The sequence below is a fragment of the Amphiura filiformis genome, chromosome 3 (assembly GCF_039555335.1).
Source record: "Amphiura filiformis chromosome 3, Afil_fr2py, whole genome shotgun sequence".
NCBI lineage: Eukaryota > Metazoa > Echinodermata > Ophiuroidea > Amphilepidida > Amphiuridae > Amphiura > Amphiura filiformis.
Window position 1 is genome coordinate 9054706 of NC_092630.1, and position 22414 is coordinate 9077119.

The 22414-nt window shown below is 36.9% G+C and overlaps 1 protein-coding gene across 1 annotated transcript in view; it reads left to right on the forward strand.

The window, feature by feature from the left end:
• The window catches only part of LOC140147971 (uncharacterized), a 71484-nt gene that overhangs the window by 24994 nt on the left and 24076 nt on the right, over window positions 1-22414 (forward strand). The window contains exons 9-13 of the mRNA XM_072169787.1: window positions 13467-13653; window positions 13818-14057; window positions 14208-14375; window positions 20015-20178; window positions 20559-20967. Of these exons, the coding sequence (XP_072025888.1) occupies window positions 13467-13653; window positions 13818-14057; window positions 14208-14375; window positions 20015-20178; window positions 20559-20967 (1168 nt within the window). The remainder of the gene's footprint in view (window positions 1-13466; window positions 13654-13817; window positions 14058-14207; window positions 14376-20014; window positions 20179-20558; window positions 20968-22414) is intronic.

Consider the following 22414-nt stretch of genomic DNA (forward strand, 5'->3'; position numbering starts at 1 on the left):
GGAAAATAACCTTTATTTCGTTTGATTCGGGCATTTTACCCCCTGGACATGGCTTCTTGCGTTTTTGCTCATTTTAGTACATTGTAATTCATAGTGTGTTAGCTGATAATAGTTTATGGGTGGCTTCAAAACTCAACAGCCGGTTGACCGGCAGTTAGTGGCGGTTGAACTGCATTCCATAATGATTAGAACAATAGAAACCGGCTATAAGGCGAGTCTGCACATTATCGCCTCCCACTTTCGTGGTGACCACGAGCCCTTCGTCGTTAGCTTGCCACCGCGTCGAGTTGTATGCTTGGCCACTAGCAACTACTAGAAAGCTACAGCAGTGGACGCCGTTCACCAGTATTTCTAAAAGGCTGCTAGAATAAGAAAACATTTTGATGCTCTTTTCTTGCACATGCTGAGGAAGCCTGATTACCTTTTTAAAATAGCCGAGTGGGAGGGTTTTCAATGAAATATTTTGTGTGTAAAAACTGAAGCATCATATGTATAAAAAATATTTGAATATTAACTGTACATCATGTATGACGATTCATGATACCCAATGGTGCTACAGTGTATGTGGTTTAGAAAGCAGAGAATTTTATTTCAATTTTATTCTACGCAAAATATTTTCTGAATTTAGTGGAAATTAACTATGTAAAGTCCCCACTAAAAATTAATGTTTCGTCTTTATGGGAATCTAATCGCCAATATCTGGGAGAAAATTTTGAGGACCTACAAGGACTTCTCCTATAAATTGCAAAAATCCAGACCGTACGAAAAATGGTAGGCTCCATACTGACCCGGTATAATATTGGAGTATAGCACGTGCGTTCAAATCGATAATGTATTGTGCATGTATAGCTGCCCATTTTATTGTCGGATTTCTGTATGTAGAACACGCAGTTATCAACAATTGAGCCAGGTGGTGGCCGCATTGCATTCTCTAAATTCAGTAAATTTTCATCGTCAACCGTGTAATTGAATGGGATTATTTTGAAATTTTAAAACGCTTGAAATATCACAAACAAATAGGCCTATGTTGATAAATAATATAAATACAAGCTAAAACCGTTGGGGTTCGATAATGAACCCCACAAAACTAACCGAGTATATTGGAAAATGCCATACGGCCGGGCGGTTTCACAAGTTGCCGGCTCGATCGTGTCATCCGCCGCCTGAATTGAGCGCTATACACATTAATGTTTTTAAACATATACAATTCCAAAATATGGTACGTTACTGCATACATGATAGCGGCGCAGTGCAGCGTGGGTTCAAGCCCCACCTCTGCCGAAATTTAATTTCCTTTTTTTTTTAATTTCATATTATGTTAGGGAAATATGGCTGCGAGAAGTTATGTATGACGAAGAGTGGTGTGCTAGAAAGCTATGCTTTCCTCACCGGCTTACACAACCTGAAATACTGGTACTTGAAAACTTACGACTCTCGTTGGTGTTGATATGTCGACTATTGTCAACTGAAATTAAATTATAATTATCCCGTCTGTGATGAGCATTATCATGATAAAATATTCTATGCATGGCAAACTTGAGAATAATATGGTTGGTTTTTCTTTATTTGATTTGTGATAATTGCCTGAAATGAACGTTTTTTATTGCATTAATTGACTTGTTTGAACTGTCGTAGGCCCTACACTTCCAGGCTGTTCTTCAGCTGTAACTTTTTGATAAATTTAGGAAGACACTAATTAATGTAAACAAATATCTGGACTGACGGTTATCATTGTTTTTTAATACAACAAATTAGTTAATAATTATGCTTATGCTAAAATAATTATATAATTTTTATAAAGCTTTCTTTATGTCTTTCAATTATATTAAACTGGTAAGAAGTATACAGTACATGAGAAAATTGTGGTGTTTTTTTACTATTATTTATTCTATGGTTTTCTAGCCACTTATTATAAATCTGACATATTTCTGGACATATTTTTTTATTTAATTTTTAATGCTATACAGTAATGATAATGTGATAACCGTTACAGTTTGTTAAAAAGACCTGACTCAATATGTAAGACTCATGTAATATGTAAATATTACATTATTACATGAACCCATGCACGTTGATAGGGAAAACATTTAACCCTTCAACAAATATCTACGTGCGTTCTTTTTGACAATAACACGCAACAGATGTTGACCATTAATTCTGTTTAAATGATGCTGTAGTGACATCAAAGACCATTTCAAACAACTGTTACATGTAGAAATATTCACATAAACGATCAATTAAATACTTTGATAATGTCTATTTTATGGATAAATTAATGTAAATGTTAAATAATGTAAGATCCGTGTTGTTGAGTTTGTATTGTCGACTATGCTAGCTTATGCTGACGTGTAGAAAACGTCATTCGGACCAGCTGTGTACAAAGAGTTTTGCAATGATGTGATGTGTAGATCTGAATCGTGGCAATATGAGCGTGTTTAGGCTATATTATAGTAAATTTGCTGAATTTTAAGTACATCTTTGACGACTATCTTTAATTTATCGCTACGGCTGCTTTTTATAGCGAATCAAATTTACCAAATTTAAAATAACTATTCCTCCCTCAAATGGTGAGATAATAACTGCAAACATGGGCATCAATCCCGGGAGACAGGGAGACATAAATCCCGGGGGGACAAGGGGAGTGGATATACCTCATGTTTTTAGATATATGACACAATATCAAATCCCTCCATGTTTTGTCAAAATGCAAATTTCATGTCAGTATACGTATACAGAATTACAGTAGATCAACCGATAAGCAAACATTTGGAAATTATTTGTTAGTAATGACAAAAATTCACAAGCAGTTTCACATTTACAAAACAGAAACATAAAAAAAATCGAATTAATGTAAATTATGGAAAACAGATGCATGTGGCATGATAGAGGCAATGCTCTTGTATTAACAAAACTGTCTCCAGTCATGAGCATAATTACAACTAGAGCTGCTTGACATTGACCTCAGAGGCGGATTTAAGGAAAAGGGCCCTGTCAGCAAAATATCCCGGGCCCGGGGCCCAATGGTAAAGAGTTGAAATCAGGAACGTACCTGAATTTTGTCGGGAGGAGAGTAACAACAAAATTTGATAGTGATCATTAGTTCGGCCCAATGTTATGAGATACGTGCGCGTAGTGCGCAAACATTCATTCCATTTCATACTATTTGAAGTAAAAGTTGATGTAGGCCTATATTATTTCGGTAAATTACGCAAGAAGCGCGCGAAAATGTGCAATTTCACACTATTCTATACCCAATTCGAGGGTTTATCAGATTTGTGAGTGTTTCATACTGCAGTTACTGTCCGTTTTCCTATACACAATACACAGTGCTCTTACCATTGACGCGTAACCTCTACAAATAGCGTATGTTAGAAGTATGGGTAATTGCCTAGTTAACGTCGCTGTGTGAAAAATAACCGGCCAATATTAAAAGTACTCTTCTAAAATTCTAGAAAATATAGTTTTGTAACATGTCCTAAATTTTTAGCTAATTTACGTGTTTGGAAATATTCGTACTTTGGTGTTTTAGGAAGGATATGTAAACGACAGATAACACCAAAAAATATGAAGAAATTATTTCCAAACCGTGTTAAGTCTGCAAACCACCATGCTTCTCATTTTCAAGAACGCTGGTTAACAATAAGCAGAGTATTGTCTCATTTCGTAAACAAAAGCCCACACAGAATTGTTCTCTAGCGTTCGCTTTATAATCGTTCACCCAACTGAAACTATAATACCAGCTCATTGCTCCATTGTACATGTAAAGCAGACACATATGTTGTGTGGATTTAACCAGAGAAGATATGATTTAATCAGTTGAGCTGTTTTCAATGAGTGTTATCTTGGTTTAATAGCTTTTAATGGGGTTTAAGTCCTGCAAAGGTCGTGGTGAATTCTACTGTAGACATGACTGCATCATGTAAACGGTACTAAAGAACAAGGAATATTTCCTTTTCTATTTTTTTGCTTGATAGTCAAGAAGCAAGCAAAATCCCAGATTAATGGTCATAATCTGATCTCAAGGAATACGAATCCAATACGTTGGTACGCGTGAATTTTGACATTAGGGGGATGGGGTTGGAAAAAATCTTAAATCCAGGGCTTTTTGGCGAAAAATTTAATTTATGACACAAATGCGCGGGAAGCGCCGAAAAATGTTGCCATTTTGAAATTAAACTGTTAAAATATGGTGCAAAAGTGGGGATTGATCCCCACACCCCCGGATCTACGCCTATGCACCTTAGGGCCGGATTTGCCTTTTGGGGCCCTGGGCCCGGCCAAATTTGGAGGGCCCCAAACTCACTGTAAGGAGGGCATATACGAGCGCGTATGCACTCAAGTGGCTTAGTTTAATTTGATTTACGTATAAGATTGCGGCAGAAGCATAACAATTTTGAGAGAGTCGGGCATATTTTGTTTTCGATTTTACTATGACATTTGCGGGTGATCGAAGCACGAAAAAAATGAAGGTGAATTTTGCTGTAATATAGGGCCAGTGCGCGCTTCGCGCGGGCAAACTTATGCAATTTTACCCTATTTTGGCCCAAAACATGATGTTTTAGGTCTAAAAAGGCACCTTGCACAGGGCAATTGGGAGGGAGGCACATTTTGGGGGCCCTGGGTCTGGGCCCATTTGGGCTCTGTACCCAATAATATTTGACATTATGAGGCTCATATACCCATGTAAAGGTACACTGCCCAAGTGCTGAACCATGAACTGATATTGCTTTAAATTACTTTTTATAAACATTTTAGACCCTGGGACCTATAATGTTTGACCTTTGGAACTCATGAATAGTTATTGAGAAACGACAGACCCTTTGTATTGACATTTTGGGCCCCCGGGAACTCTTGATCTTGGGTATCCGGGCCAAAATTGGCAAAAGTCATATCTAAGGGGAAAGACCTTCAGGCTCAAAGTGCATCACGGTCCACATACGGAGTCCTTTGTAGTTTTAGAGCCAGCTTTGATGGTACGCTTATATCATGGACCCATACTAGATGACCTACTTGTATTTTGAGAATGTGTAATGCACCAATTCGTAGTCCTGATTCTATAGAAATTGTGTTCCCAAATATTAAATTTGGACAGCTAGGACCCTTGACTTTTAGCTACTTTTGATCTGTGGCCAAAATGGGCAAAATTTAATGAAACTTTTCAAGAATCATAAATGCAGGCATAAATAGAATGTCCTCTGCATGCACGGGCATATATAGCCTTTTCAGTACTATTCTACCCACCGGACCTTTGAACCTTGCAGAAACAATTAAAGCCAAAAAAAAAAAAAAAAAAACTGGCACATTTGGTCACAAAATTCAGTACTAAGAATGCTGACTTCAATATCAATCCATGCATGCTTTGTAATTGTGAGTCTCAAGTCTTATAAAGTGTCAGTGGACCAGTGTTCTATTAACAAAATTGCACATTGTGTGCGGGCCCTTATATTTTTAGTTGAAAGCAATGATAAAAGTGTAAAAATAATGCACCAAATAGCTTCAATTGGACCTTCATTTTGCACAGATTTCCAACTTCTCAGGGGGAACATCCCCTTCAGACACCCTATACATATAGATAAACATGTGCCTGTTTTCGCTTCTGTTGGACACCCGTACACTTTATGTTTTAAGCAATAAGACAAAGGTAATTAAAATAATATGTACATAATTATTATCAGTTGCTTTGTTTTGATAATGTGATATCAAACACCCAGGGGAATTTTATTTAACCAGTGAATTTACTCAACACACTTCAAGATCAAGATGAAACGATCGCTTGTAAACTTGATAACACCACGTAAGATAGTGCAATCAGCGATTTTCAAGAAAGTTTATTGACCCAATTAGAGTGGTTCGTCGTGACCACCGCTAGTCTTCGCTGTGAAGGATGCTGTGAGTATTCAGTCATGCATTTCTGGTCGCCGATACATTGTCAGTCAGTGACCGTTATGTTCTTAAACGGCGAAGCTTCGTGGTCACCACGAAAGTGAGCGGCGATAATGTGTATACTCGCCTTACAGAGTAGAACCGGGCGTCACTAGTGCGCAACTGGCGGATGAGTTCTGAAGCCCTCCATATAAATTATGTGAACTTATGATTATTGTTTTCAGTGCTCTGAGACTAATGAATAACAAGAATCAGCACATCATTTATAAAAAGAAATTTAACAACTTTGTTACTGATGATATAGGGAGTGTTCAGAGATGTTTTTATGGGATGGGTTGCTTGCATTCTGAATTTTAAAAGGTTTAAAACATCTTGGCTCCCTAATCCAAGCCCTAGAGTATTATTAAGCACTTCCTAAATGAAGAAAATCAGTGTAGGGAGTCAGTAGCACAATGTCGTCAAAGTATATCGCCCAGTTTGGGTGCATGGTCTCGAAAATATTGCACTTGAAATTGTTTGCTTCAAATAGCCTATGGGATATAAAATCCAATTCTAATCTTTACATTTTTAAAGCTATAGACATGATCCAAGACACAGTACACCCAAATTAAGTGTTAAGGCGAAAAAAACCCAAAACATTTAAGTACCACCTTCCATGCGTGTTGGTGTAACCCACAAAAAGACATCTTTATTATGACGTCATTGTGACGTCAAATGGGGGGGGGGGTGTTGGAGCTTTTTGTTTGTTTTGTTTTTTGAAAAATGAAAATACTCTATGATATACATTAATATAATTTTGTAAAAGATTTAATGATAAGTTATGTTACAAAAATAACATGGAAAGAATATATGGTTAACTTGTTGTAATTGGCCTTATAGTCATATAATCAGAATTTCAGACCCCATGTCCAGGGGGTAAAATAACCGAATCGGATGAAACAAAAGGCATTTTCCCACTAATACAATGCCACTACAACTATGTCCACAAGTCTTGAAATAATATCTCACAAAGTGGTTCAGAGATCACCCCCCTACTAGGAGTTGTTCTAACCCTGACCCAAACACGAACAAGAACCCGAATCCTAACCCTAACCTTAACCTAAGCCTAACAATAACCGTAACCCTAACTCTAACCTATACCTTAACCCTAACCTTAACTCTAATCCTAAACTTAACCTTAACCCTAACCTATACCCTAACCTTAACCCTACCCCTATCCTAAGCCTAACCCTAATCATAACTCTAAACCTAATCCTAACCTAAGCCTAACCTAAGCCAACCTAACCTAACCCTAATCCTATACCGAAGTCTAACCCTAAGTCTTACCCTAATCCTAGGTTCTTAGTAGTTGTTCTGGTATCTAATCCTAACCCTGACCCAAACACGAACATTAACCCGAACCCTAAACTTAACCCTAAGCCTAACCATAACCGTAACCATAACTCTAACATATACCTTAACCCTAATCCTAAACTTAACCTTAACCCTACTCTATGAAAAGGAATAAAAATCAAAACCACTAATCCCTCCAATTAGCTCCTGCTGATTTCCCATTATAGAACTAAATTTATCAAAAAGTGTGCCAACAGGTATCATAATAACATTATTACATAACAATTTCCTATCTTTTGGATTGTCTGCTGTGGTTTATCATATGGGGTGGGCTTGTCTAGCTGGAAGTGTAATTGACCAAAGGGGGTAATTATCAGTAATTGGGCCAAGGGACGGGTTATGCAGGAAACTACAGAAAATTTTGTTGCCTAAAAATAATTTTTGAAGAGTATAATCCAAGGTGAACGGCTTGAGGAGGGTAGGTGCAAAACTTCCTTTGACGTCTGCATTATGATCCCGGGAGGGTAAAATTGGGGGAACGCCCTCCCTCGGGCTCCACCCAGGATAAGTCTGTGATGTTAAAATGCTCATCATCGAGGAGGAGGCATCCTCAAGTCGGCGTACCGGTAAAAGGCGGTCTTTTGGAGCAGCGAACAATTAAAAATGGGGGCTTTTGGAGCTGCGACCAGTCAAAATTAAGGATCTTTCTTGGCTTTCTGGTTAAAAATCGCCTGAAAATACAGAAATATGAGGATTGAGGAATGAGCAATTTTGTTGAGTCTCTTAAAGCTGAAATTATCAAAATCAAGGGTGTTTCAGAGCTGTCATTTTGGTCAAATATAAAGGGGTCTTTCGGAGCTGTGAAATCCAAAAAGGGGGAACTTTCCGGGGAAATACACATATGGTCATTTGTGTTATTGTGCCCCCCGGATCTTGCCCCCCCCTGTTCATAATTATTGTACAGCCCCCCGGGGCACAGCCCCGTAACTTGGTGGAAAATAACAGACGGTAACAGTTAGTAAAAACTTCTTTAATTTTAATTGAAAATAAGCCAAAATATCAGGCACTATAAGATACTTTCCCAGATGTTTTCCTCTCATCCTCATATATATTAGGGCAAATAAAACATAAAATAAACATGTTTCACGTCCCTCCCGCTTCCTTTTTTGAGATTTCTTCAATTATATTTAGGGCCTAGAGGTTTCTTCAATGAGAGGGCCTACCTCTCAGAACAACAAATAAAAAGAGGCCTCCTCCTTTTTCCAGGCATTATTGTGTACGCTAAAACAGCTCTAATTATGGGTATTTACACCGATTTTGCAATAAAAAATAAAAAGCCCCCTCCTCAACCTTTTTTTTTCTTCAAAAATCCGGATGTGAAACATGTTTTTTTATTTTACTTGGCCTTTATCATATCAAATACACACTAGGCCTACATAGTGCACTCTTGTGCACCACCATATACAAGTACAAAATACAAGACACAAGGCCATACAGGTCAAGTTTGTCTCTGTCGGACCATGGTGGGATCATAGTGGATTACAATTACATCATTTTGAAGGTCTGGTCCAAACATGTTTAATAGTGTTACATAATACATGTAGTAAAGGGCACTAAAATTATGTGTTCAGCATAAAGCCTAAACATGATAAAAGTAGTATCTCTTGCGCATATGATCATGATAATGTTGGATCAAAGCTGCGTATATATTAGGTCTACTCATATTAAAGCAGTATTAACGTGCGATTTGCATATCAAATAGATTCTTATTATATTTTCCACAAAATGTGTGCTTTCACTGATCACATTGCTATTTCTCTCCAGCACCTATATAAATTTGCAATTTTTTTTTTTTTTTTAAAAATCACGAATGTCTAATTTCTAATCTCGAATGTCTAAAAATGCAATTTTTTGGATCAAATATTTTCGGAAGGTCAAAAATGGTGTCATATTACTCCTGGACACGTGATCTGTGTAGAAAAGTGGTTTTAGATCGAAATTCTGCGAAATAACGAATGTCTAAAATTGAGATTTTTGGTCAAAATTTTTCGAATGTCTAAAGTGGTGTCGAATGTCTAAAAATGATGTCCAATGACTCCATGACACGTGATTGGTGTAGAAAAGTGGATTTTAGATCGAAATTCTGCGGAATAACGAATGTCTAATTTCAAATCTCGAATGTCTAAAAATAAAAAAATTTGGGTCAAAATTTTTTGATGTCAAAAAGTGGTGTCAGATGACTCCATGGCACTTGATCGGTGTAGAAAAGTGGTTTTTATATGACAATTTTCGGAAATCACGAATGTCTAATTTCTAATCTCGAATGTCTAAAAATGCATTTTTGGGGTCAAATATTTTCGGAAGGTCAAAATGGTGTCGTATTACTCCTGGACACGTGATCTGTGTAGAAAAGTGGTTTTAGATCGAAATTCTGCGAAATAACGAATGTCTAAAATTGAGATTTTTTGGTCAAAATTTTTCGAATGTCTAAAGTGGTGTCGAATGTCTAAAATGATGTCCAATGACTCCATGACACGTGATCGGTGTAGGAAAGTGGATTTTAGATCGAAATTCTGCGGAATAACGAATGTCTAATTTCAAATCTCGAATGTCTAAAAATGCAATTTTGTGGGTCAAAATTTTTTTGATGTCAAAAAGTGGTGTCAGATGACTCCATGGCCCTTGATCGGTGAAGAAAAGTGGTTTTTATATGACACTTTTCGAAAATCACGAATGTCAAATTTCTAATCTCGAATGTCTAAAAATGAAATTTTTTGGGTCAAAATTTGTTGATGTCAAAAAGTGGTGTCAGATGACTCCATGACACTTGATCGGTGTAGAAAAGTGGTTTTTATATGACAATTTTATAAAATCACGAATGTCTAATTTCTAATCTCGAATGTCTAAAAATGCATTTTTTGGGTCAAATATTTTCGGAAGGTCAAAATGGTGTCGTATTACTCCTGGACACGTGATCTGTGTAGAAAAGTGGTTTTAGATCGAAATTCTGCGAAATAACGAATGTCTAAAAATTGAGATTTTTTGGTCAAAATTGTTCGAATGTCTAAAGTGGTGTCGAATGTCTAAAAATGATGTCCAATGACTCCATGACACGTGATCGGTGTAGGAAAGTGGATTTTAGATCGAAATTCTGCGGAATAACGAATGTCTAATTTCAAATCTCGAATGTCTAAAAATGCAATTTTTTGGGTCAACAAATTTTTGATGTCAAAAAGTGGTGTCAGATGACTCCATGGCCCTTGATCGGTGTAGAAAAGTGGTTTTAATTTTCGGAAATCACGAATGTCTAATTTCTAATCTCGAATGTCTAAAAATGCATTTTTTGGGTCAAATATTTTCGGGAAGGTCAGAAATGGTGTCGTATTACTCCTGGACACGTGATCTGTGTAGAAAAGCGGTTTTAGGTCGATATTCTGCGAAATAACGAATGTCAAAAAATTGAGATCTTTTGGTCAAAATTTTTCGAATGTCTAAAGTGGTGTCCAATGTCTGAAAATGATGTCAAATGACTCCATGACAAAATGGTGTCAAATATATGTAGAAGACTTGAAGTATACATAAGAGTTGTTTTAGGTCGAAATTTGGCCAGAAAACGAAGATACAAAATTTTGAATATTTTGGCCAACATTTTTGGATGTCCAAACATGGTGTCAAATATATGTAGAAGACTTGAAGTATACATAAGAGTTGTTTTAGGTCGAAATTTGGCCAGATAACGAAGATACAAAATTTTGAATATTTTGGCCAACATTTTCGGATGTCCAAACATGGTGTCAAATATATGTAGAAGACTTGAAGTATACATAAGAGTTGTTTTAGGTCGAAATTTGACCAGATAACGAAGATACAAAATTTTGGGTATTTTGGCCAAAATTTTCGGATGTCCAAAAATGGTGTCAAAAGACTTAAGAAGACTTTAAGTATACATACCAATCGTTTTTAGGTCAAAATGTGGTTAGATAACGAAGATACAAAATTTTGACATTTTTGGCCACATTTTTTCGGATGTCCAAAAATGGTGTCAAAAGATTGTAGAAGACTTAAACTATACTTTTCAGAGTTTGATTTTAGGTCGAAATTTGGCCAAATAACGAAGATCCAAAATTTTGTATATTTTGGCAAAAGTTTTTGGATGTCCAAAAATAGTGTCAAAAATTGTAGAAGACTTGAACTATACATAAGTTGTTTTTAGGTCGAAATTTGGCCAGAAAACGAAGATATAAAATTTTGAAATTTTTGGCCAAATTTTTTGAATGCTCCAAAATGGTGTCAAAAGACTTAAGAAGACTTAAACTATACATAACACTTGATTTTAGGTCGAAATTTGGCCAGATAAGGAAGATACAAAATTTTGAGTATTTTGGCCAAAATTTTCGGATGTCCCAAAATGGTGTTAAAAGACTTACGAAGACCTGAACTATACATTACAGTTGTTTTTAGGTCGAAATTTGGCCAGATAACGAAGATACCAATTTTTTGAGTAATTTGGCCAAAATTTTCGGATGTCCAAAAATGGTGTCAAAAGACTTACGAAGACCTGAACTATACATAAGAGTTGTTTTAGGTCGAAATTTGGTCAGATAACGAAGATGCAAAATTTTGACATTTTTGGCCAAATTTTCGGATGTCCAAAAATGGTGTCAAAAGATTGTAGAAGACTTAAACTACACACAAGAGTTTGATTTTAGGTCGAAATTTGGCCAAATAACGAAGATACAAAATTTTGTATATTTTGGCCAAAATTTTCGGATGTCCAAAAATGGTGTCAAAAGACTAACGAAGACCTGAACTATACATAACAGTTGTTTTTAGGTCGAAATTTGGCCAGATAACGACGATGCAAAATTTTGAGTATTTTGGTCAACATTTTTGGATGTCCAAAAATGGTGTCAAAAGACTTATGAAGACCTGAAATACATAAGAGTTGTTTTAGGTCGAAATTTGGTCAGATAACGAAGATGCACAATTTTGACATTTTTGGCCAAATTTTTCGGATGTCCAAAAATGGTGTCAAAAGATTGTAGAAGACTTAACTACACACAAGAGTTTGATTTTAGGTCGAAATTTGGCCAAATAACGAAGATACAAAATTTTGAATATTTTGGCCAAAATTTTCGGATGTCCAAACATGGTGTCAAATATATGTAGAAGACTTGAAGTATACATAAGAGTTGTTTTAGGTCGAAATTTGACCAGATAACGAAGATACAAAATTTTGGGTATTTTGGCCAAAATTTTCGGATGTCCAAAAATGGTGTCAAAAGACTTAAGAAGACTTGAAGTATACATACCAATCGTTTTTAGGTCAAAATGTGGTTAGATAACGAAGATACAAAATTTTGACATTTTTGGCCACATTTTTTCGGATGTCCAAAAATGGTGTCAGAAGATTGTAGAAGACTTAAACTATGCATTTCAGAGTTTGATTTTAGGTCGAAATTTGGCCAAATAACGAAGATCCAAAATTTTGTATATTTTGGCCAAAATTTTCGGATGTCCAAAAATAGTGTCAAAAATTGTAAAAGACTTGAACTAATACATGACAGTTGTTTTTAGGTCGAAATTTGGCCAGATAACGAAGATACAAAATTTTGGGTATTTTGGCCAAAATTTTCGAATGTCCAAAAATGGTGTCAAAAGACTTAAGAAGACTTTAAGTATACATACCAATCGTTTTTAGGTCAAAATGTGGTCAGATAACGAAGATACAAAATTTTGACATTTTTGGCCAAATTTTTCGGATGTCCAAAAATGGTGTCAAAAGATTGTAGAAGACTTAAACTATACACAAGAGTTTGATTTTAGGTCGAAATATGGCCAAATAACGAAGATCTAAAATTTTGAATATTTTGGCAAAAATTTTCCAATGTCCAAAAATAGTGTCAAAAAACTGTAGAAGACTTGAACTATACATATAAGTTGTTTGTAGGACGAAATTCACAAAATAAGGAATTTCAAAATGTTATATTGAACGTATAGAATTATTCAATTGCGAATGTCTAATCTCTAATCTCTAATCTCGAGCCAACTTCACCTCGCTCCGAATTCATCGCCTAAAATTCCACGCTACCCACAATTCCAAAGGATGTGTCAAAATTTCGCTTAAGTGGAACGTCAAATTTAAGGATATTGATGAGAAAAATATGCAGCATATAACTGATGACAACTGTGATGACAATTATTTAATATGATTACGAGGATGATGATGATATTTATCGATTTTTATGCAGGTTTACAACGATAGTCTTAACCTAAACCGTGATATCCGAACTGTAGATGCTCTTTCTCATCTTAGCGAGTTCATGGTGGAAATAAATAAGCACAAAGATGATTGGAATAAACTGACGGACGAAGAAAGGCAAACAAAAGTAAACCCCATTGATGAGACCGATGAGTTTTTGTTGAAACTTTTCAATGGTACGTAAAATAAAGTTGCTCTCCTTTAATAACTCGTCGTACAAGTAATCTGAGTTATAATAGAAACTTTTATTCCCTCAGCTGCAGTCGTTTCAAAAGTAGGGAAATAAAATATATACATTTTATTTTTCATTCAAACTTATACTAAACATGTTCATGTACAGATCGCAAAGCCAAACTAGAGGCTATCAGCGTGCATCCAAACAGCCGTAATCCAGTTCTTGAGAAGCTTGGTGATGTTTTGTTGAAAACTTTTGAAACTACGAAGGAAGTGCCAGTGAAACGTGGTATATTGTTTACAAAGACAAGAGCTTCCACAGAGGCTTTAGAAAAGTGGATTGAAGAAACAGAGCAGCTGAAGTGGTTAAAACCAGGGAAGTTGATTGGCGGTGGCGGATCTGGAGGTAATTGCTTTATCGTATAATAAATGATAAAATAGTTCGTTGCTTGACTGCCCGGGCTTGACTGCAGTTTGTTTTTGAAGAGTAATTAGGTACTGCTTATTTCCCGGGCTTATTTGAAATAAATGGACTGTTTTTGTTCTGTTACATTAGGTATGAGCCAGCACCAGCAAAATGATCTCCTGGCGGCATTTCGCGAAGGAGACCATAAGCTGATAGTTGCTACATCAGTAGCCCAGGAAGGTCTCGATATCTCATCGTGTAATGTGATCGTGAAGTACAATTACATCAACAGTATGGTTGAACATGTGCAACTAAAAGGTACGTTATTTTCATAGAGCGATCTTAACTCTGGAACAGTGTGCTCTCTGTGTGGTAGAGATGGTTGGTAACATCAACACTATAGCCATTGGCTGATATCCTTGATGTCAGCAATAACTTAATAAATCTCCAGTATGTCGGGTAAATTCATACTCTCGGTGGCAGCCCAACTGGAGTCAAAAAAAGGTTCTGATTTGTAGCATAGATTATGGTTTATTGTTCTTTTGCTATATTTATTGTCAATATATGAAATATATAATATAAATATACATGTTACTATTCGTTGGGATACCATTAAGTCGAATTCAATTCGACCGTGTCGTGGTTGAAGTGCGACTTTTCCTGGTCGAAACAGTCAGTCGAATTGAATTCCGACTTTTTCATGCGTGTCGCACATCGTCATCATCCCTATATCTTCGTGTTAAAAATTGCCGTGATAGTAAAGCGAATCCTCTCATTTTTAACAGCTACGCATCGCGATTTTGTTCGAGATTTTGCCGAGCGACTCAGGCTAAGCATACCATGACTATCATATGAGATACCACAGCGTTTCTATATTCTACACTTTATTACGATTTGTGCATACTCTAGTACCCCATATGATGTTTCTATTACAAGAAAAAAATTAGTTTTCAGGTAAAACCAGGGTTTTGTTTCCAGTACACTCACTCGAAAAGCAGTACACTAATTAGCGGGGCCTTGCAGCTTGCTGTGGATATCTTTTACTGCATTTTTAATGTAAACAATTTAAAATCCAGGGTAAAAATGGAGATATATTTAATTTTGAGAATGAAAATTATACTTTATAGGTATAAAGGAACGCGTTTAGCCCATTTAGTTAAGTTCCAGGTGCACGTCCTATAACACAATGCATATTTAAACTTTCTTTATCTGTGTCAATAATTGAATATTGATTTCAACGGAGTATTGAGCTGTATGGAAAAAAATATTTATAATACAGGGTGTTGACACTGTGTGTCGCTGAAGTGGCGAGGTGAATTTCTGGACCGTCGATTTGTCACTAAGCAATGGCACTGTGATATTGATCAATCGATAAACAACGACTGTTCTTGTGTATTTTCGTACATGCGCAGCATATGTCTACTGCAGTGACTGTACATCCATGCAGAAGTGTCTGATTGTATCTTTGTTCAATTTTGATAATTTTGCTTTAAATTGATCTACCTGAATTTGAAATGGCTTCACAAGGTTCCCAACAACTTCAACAAGATGAAACCACAGAAACTCGGGGTAAAATGAGGACTGAAAACGAGGAAATTGCGTTGATAGACAGAGGGCGTAAATAGTCGTAATTGAATTCAACAGAGTCGAATTCGTTTGGGCGCATAGTGTAAACACCCAGTAAAAACCCGAATTAATTTATGTCTGTCTTAATCGAATTCGATGTCGAGCACTCCTCCCCACGTCATACGTAAATTCTCCCAGACCCATTTCCCAAATATGAAATTAAAAAATAAAGTGAATTTCAGTTCTGTAGAGGTGTGCCTCGAACCCACGCCGCAGCTACATACAGAAGTCCAGCGCGCTAATCCATTGGACCACACGACTTGTTGGTAGCCAACTTGAATTTTAAACATATGAAGAGCTGAGTTGCAAAAGGGCTTACATCCACTTTTTCTGGTTCTGAGAAAAACACAAAAACTGTTTTGAATCCAAATACACGCATTCCTACACCTGACTAGCAGCCTTAATAGTTGGGTCCCCGTCGGCTACAATGCATCCAAAATGTGAACTGATTCGGCCTTGGCGGAAATTTTGAACTGCATTCCATCACCCGTTTTACACCTTCCGCGAAAACACAGGTAGACAAAAGAATGTTTACAACACAATACAGTTCCAACATTTGTGCAAATAAAAGCCGCCTTAGAGAAGGTCGAGGAGGGTTAATAGAATAATACAATAGAGATAATTCGGTAGGAAATCCCGTCGCATCTATTCATAGATGTACAAATGGATGAACAAAAGGACTATGTATGAATAGATGCGACAGGATTACCTCTATTGTATATATTATTCTATTAACCCTCCTCGTCTTTGCATCTTCTCTAGGTGTTAGGCGGCTTTTATTTGCACAATTGGGCGCTCAAAACACCAGGTTGGTGCTAGCGGGAAACCAAAGATGGCCGACCAAATCCTGACCATGACTTGGCTCGTTGGATTCGTCTATAGGCTATAGGCAACTCCAACATTTATCGGGTATAGAATAGAAATACAACAATACGTGTACTGTGCTGCGCACAAGGGAGCACACCACTAAATCAATGCGCCATTTGTGCAACCCTACTGAGTTCCGGTAAAATTCAGAAAGTTTTTGCGGTATTATGGGCTGCTCTTTGGACTAATAATCAGAAAGAGTAGCGAATTGTAGCTTAAATGAAAGTGTAAAGCCTGTGCATGAATTTGAATCACTAAAAAGTCGCATTTTATAATTATCGAGAAAATAGGTCCGCGTATTAAAAATGGGCAGAAACGGGTTTACAGTCATGAGAGCATGTCAAAACAGTGAGGGCGCTGTTTAGCGGCTCCTACCGGGAAAACGAGGTGGAAGACTACCCATACATTGAAACATATGTTAAACTGTCATCGATTTGCAATCGACTGGTTATCATTAAAATTCTCAGAAAGCGCCGAAAAGGCCTCAAAACGAATAAATAAAACTGGTGTTTTTACACGTATTTCAATGGGACGATTATTTAGTGGTGTGCGCCCTTCGAAGGGCCTAGGAGTAAAACCGTGCTTTTCAGAGATTCAGCCCAAATTGAAATGGCTGTTGATTAAATTGCAGTTTTTCGATTTAAATAGATGGTTTACATGTTAGTGAATATATTTAATGCGTTTTAGATGCAAGTCGCGCTAAGATTATTCCCTCAGAGGCCTTCAAAGTTCAAGAAATTGCCACAAATTGTGTGAAAACAAGATTTCTTGGATTTTAAGCAATTTGGGCTTAAGGTGACAAAACGGTGCATGCCTTTTAAAGCTGCAAATCTTGGTTTTCTAGGGGCGGGGGGTGATTGTTATAAAATCATTAACAGTAGACCCTTGCAATTATTAAACGTAATTTACTCTTATTTAAAACCGAATTTTATCAGAAAGAAGGTCAAAAACTATCTAGAGAATTGGAATTCAATGCAAATTTAGAAGAATAAGCATGAATGGTCAAAATGTTGAAAATTTGCCTATTTTCGGAATCCACCATAGAACTTTGAAAGGCTAGTTCTCTTGATGTGAATGTCACAGAGCACTTAAATTTAAAGTGTTTTACTCAAAACATTTTATATTTCAAGAAAAAGATAAAAGAACTCAATTTTTGAACATCAAAAACCCTTGAAGGAGCACACCACTAAATCAATGCGCCATTTGTGCAACCCTACTGAGTTCCGGTAAAATTCAGAAAGTTTTTGAGGTATTATGGGCTGCTCTTTGGACTAATAATCAGAAAGAGTAGCGAATTGTAGCTTAAATGAAAGTGTAAAGCCTGTGCATGAATTTGAATCACTAAAAAGTCGCATTTTATAATTATCGAGAAAATAGGTCCGCGTATTAAAAATGGGCAGAAACGGGTTTACAGTCATGAGAGCATGTCAAAAACAGTGAGGGCGCTCTTTAGCGGCTCCTACCGGGAAAACGAGGTGGAAGACTACCCGTACATTGAAACATATCTTAAACTTTCATCGATTTGCAATCGACTGGTTATCATTAAAATTCTCAGAAAGCGCCGAAAAGGCCTCAAAACGAATAAATAAAACTGGTGTTTTTACACGTATTTCAATGGGACGATTATTTAGTGGTGTGCGCCCACAATACATACAGGCTGAGTCAAAAAGAAGTAAACTCTTGTTTGAAGGGCTGTAACTAGAGATCTGTAAAGAATCTGCTAAAAATTAAAATATCAGTGGAAAGAGCAAACTTTACACGTCTAAATAATAACAAGAATTGTTGTAATTGCGCACAGCAAACTAAAGTTATACTCATTTGAATACAACCACCAATTTTTGTAGCTGCACACGGCCGATTGATTTTAATCCATTTCAATTTCGAATCAATAAAGTACTAACAGGATTTACTGTTGAATTGACAACTTTTGCTTTTAATTAATTACAAACGGCGTCCCCAGAATGAAGTCCATGACGGTACTGTAGTTTATATGGATACCAATTCAAGTCTTCACGAACGATCGGGCAGAAGCTTGACTGGGGAATGTTGGGTAAAGGATTGTGTCTTGAGCTGATCTTTGGGTCTTGCTGTAACGCATGCCTAACTCTAGCAATCTTCACTTGTGATCTAGCAGTTCGTGGTCTGCGTGAAGCTTCCGGATGTCGGTTATTTAGTGTCCCATGCACATTGTGCTTGTTCACATTCTTATATACTGCTCCCTTACATGGAATCCGATTAGATGTGGGAGACTGGAGACGAAAAAGACGCTGAACTTCAGTGGGACTCTTAGTTTCATGATATTTCGTCGACAGAAACGTACGATCCCGTAAGGTATATTGTAGTGCCATGTTGTCATTTGGTCCGTTTCATAATAATGTAGTGCAATGAGGTAAGATTCATATTGAAAAGAACCCATTAACATTAGGGAATTATTGATCGAAACCACACCTGCCACAGAACTTTATTTGCATTTGAATATCGCGCCTTACGAAACAATATAATAGGTACTTGGAAAGTGAAACCGTGTGCAGCTACAAAAATGGGTGGTTGTATTCAAATGAGTGTAACTTGAGTTTGCTGTGAGAAATTCGAACAATTCTTGTTTTAAATTAAATGTGTAGAATGTGCTCTTTCCACTGATATTTTCATTTTTAGCAGATTCCTTGCAGATCTCTAGTTACAGTCCTTCAAACAAGAGTTTACTTCTTTTTGACTCAGCCTGTATATCGATATTGACTGCATCGTGCATGGTTTGTCTGTCCGTGCAATGTATAGGGAGCCTGTCATTTTCTTGTAGGCCTATAGTCCCCGGGGTATAGACGTTGGGTCCCCCCAGTTTATTCAAGATTTTCGCATAGAACCCCCATGATGATTTTAGAAAATGGAAGATTAGATTACCATAAAAACGATTCAGTAATCTTTATCAGGGTTCTATGTAAAAATTACATAGATTTTTCATCATTTTGAGCGTTCATTTTCACTAAATTCAAAAAATATTTTGACGTACTATATAAAATTGAAATAAAATTCTCCGCCTCCTAAACAACACCAACTGAACCACAACTGGGTATCACGAATCGTTATACATGTTGTGCAGTCAATATTCATACATTCCTTTAAACATCATGAACATAGGATGCTTTAGTTTTTACACAAAAAAATGTTTCATTGAAACCCCGCCCACTCGGCTATTTCAAAAAGATAATCGGACTTCCTTAGAATATGCAATAATTAGTATTAAAATCAAGTTGTTTTTTACGCATTTTAAAAACGCTTGGCCCGATCACGAATGTCGCTGTGTGTCGAGTTTGAATTCGACTTTTGTACAACCTTACACGCATACATACACGCACCCACTTCCACTCTATCACAATGTATCTCCCTTCATGACAAAATACCAGAGGAAAGCAAGTACATAGCTCTTGTAAACAAAGGCACTATTATTGACACACTTCATTTAACAGGAAGAAACAGGGCCAAGGGTGGTCAATTCTTCTTGGTGGTAGATGAGCAGTTGAAGCTGAAGAACAAAGATCTAATGAATCGCATTCGAGAGCAAATGATGCTACGAGCTACCAACACAATTCAGAAAAGACTGACACAAGAAAAGGATCTTTTCCTAGGAAAGGTAGAAGAATCTTTACAATGTTTCCTTTCTAATTTTCCTCTATATGAACTACATCCAACTCCGAGAGGCGTCAGGTATATAACATAAATGTAAACGTTGCATGCTTCGTTTTCACCATGTTTAATCTACGTCTTCATTAATTGCTCACCCAAATTTGCTTTTTTTCGTCTATTACATTTTAAATTATGCTTAAGACCTATTAAGACCTTTCTCTATTATTTTTGTATGTTATGACCCTTCTTATTTAGCTATACATGAGCAATCGGAGATATTTGCTATTGATTGATACTTTTTCATTGGATTATCTATTTGGTTTGATCTATTTTTGGTTGGTTGCAGTTGCTTAGCGTAATTGGATGTTGTGTAATATTATGTTACAGATCAAAGAACTACAAAAAACAGACCAAGTCGACCGAAGGAGGAAGCAACGCGTAAAGCTGAATTGTCAAAAATGTGGTGTATTTGCCTGCTACAGCGATGATATTCGATCTGTTAAAGGCGCTCATTATATCGTTATTACCGACGAATTCCACCAGCTGTATGACACCAAGGAGAATGCACGATTCCCAAAGAAAGTCGATGATTTTGACCTCCAAAAGAACATCGTGTGTAAAGATTGCAAGTCCGAGTGGGGTATACTCGGCCTGTATAAGGGTACCACAATGCCATTGTTGAAGATCGCTGGATTTATTGTGGAGTATCATGACGGGAGGCAGCAGAGAATAAAGAAGTGGAAGGATGTGCTGTTTAAGGTGGACCCTACCACCGCGGAAGATTTGAAGAATATAGGTAATAGTAATGATTCAACTAATATGATGATAGGAATGACGAAGTGCATGAATGACTTTCACAGATCCAGTGTCAGAGGCATATCTGGACCACGGAAGCTTAATTTCTATACCTGTCCCGCTGACAGGCCCCTATTGATTTCTGAATAAAATTGTTAATTTTCAACACCAATTATTTTGTCAAGAATAAAACGTATGTGGGTATAGGGGTGTGTGTGTGTAGGGAGTGTTGTAGGTAGGGTGGTGGGGCGTGGGGTGTGTGTGGGGGGATTATGGATAACCAGTTTTATGAAATTTATCTCCTATTGATATTGCAATACGAGATTTAAAACAATTGTGGCCATTACAATTTTCTCGGTATAATATTTTCCCGGTAGTTTTTGTCCCGATATTTGTGCCCCTGTCCCCGGACGGTACGCCTCTGGCCAGTGTCAAATACTCTCTGTATAATATGTAAAATGTCGATATCGTCATATTATGGAACAAAACGGATGGCGTATGAAGCATGGTATAAATAAATTGTGGTGAAATTTTGAAAGAAATGCCAGTTTCCATTCTAACATGGGATGTAAAAAAGAAAATGATGTTTTGGGTTTTTTTACAAATGACTCAGGCAATCAGAAAAAAAACCACTTTGATTATATGTGATGGATCTCTTTATTTCCGCTTTGCTAATTCATTGAGATTAGTATAGCTATGTAAGTGATGAAAAGTACAAACATTTTCATTTCCCCCATTCCCCTTAATTCAAATTTCGGGAAAATGGAGACCCAATGCCAAAATATTTTCTTACAACATTAAGTATGCCGAAATGTGCATAGATTCTTTGCTTTATACTATGCTAATGTTACATTATTGTTTTAAAGAAAAACATTTATCCAAACGGTTACATTTCAGCCCCGGTGGTGGCACTTCAATATGAAATGGATATAGGTGTAGGGCTAGCCAGTAAGGGGCACCCGGTGAGAGTAAAATATAAAAAATATGGGGTCATTGCAAGGGTGAGAGCATGATTTTTGGCATTCGGTGAAATAAAAATGTACAAAATATGGGGTCATGTGAGAGAGGGGCCGTTTGGATCTAAATTAGGGGGCATTAGGCGGATATAATACTTTTTAAACGGGGTCTGTGGGTGAGATCCAAAAGAAGCCTCGAAAATTGAATTTCTAGTTCTAAATGGCTTCAAATGGCTTAATTATTTCAAACGAATGAACAAAATCAGTGATAGACGACTCGTTGCTGTTCAGATGGAAATATAAGGGTCTAGGTCTTTGAGTGACAGATCTAAAGGGAAAATATGGGCTCTTTGGGTGACAGAGCATGTGCTGGTAATGGGGTATTTGGGTGACAGCGATGGTAAAAAGGGGGGTATTACCACCCCTACATACCCGTCACCTCCAAAGTGGAGTGCCCCCCCCCGCCGGATTTCAGCACATCACATCAAAGCT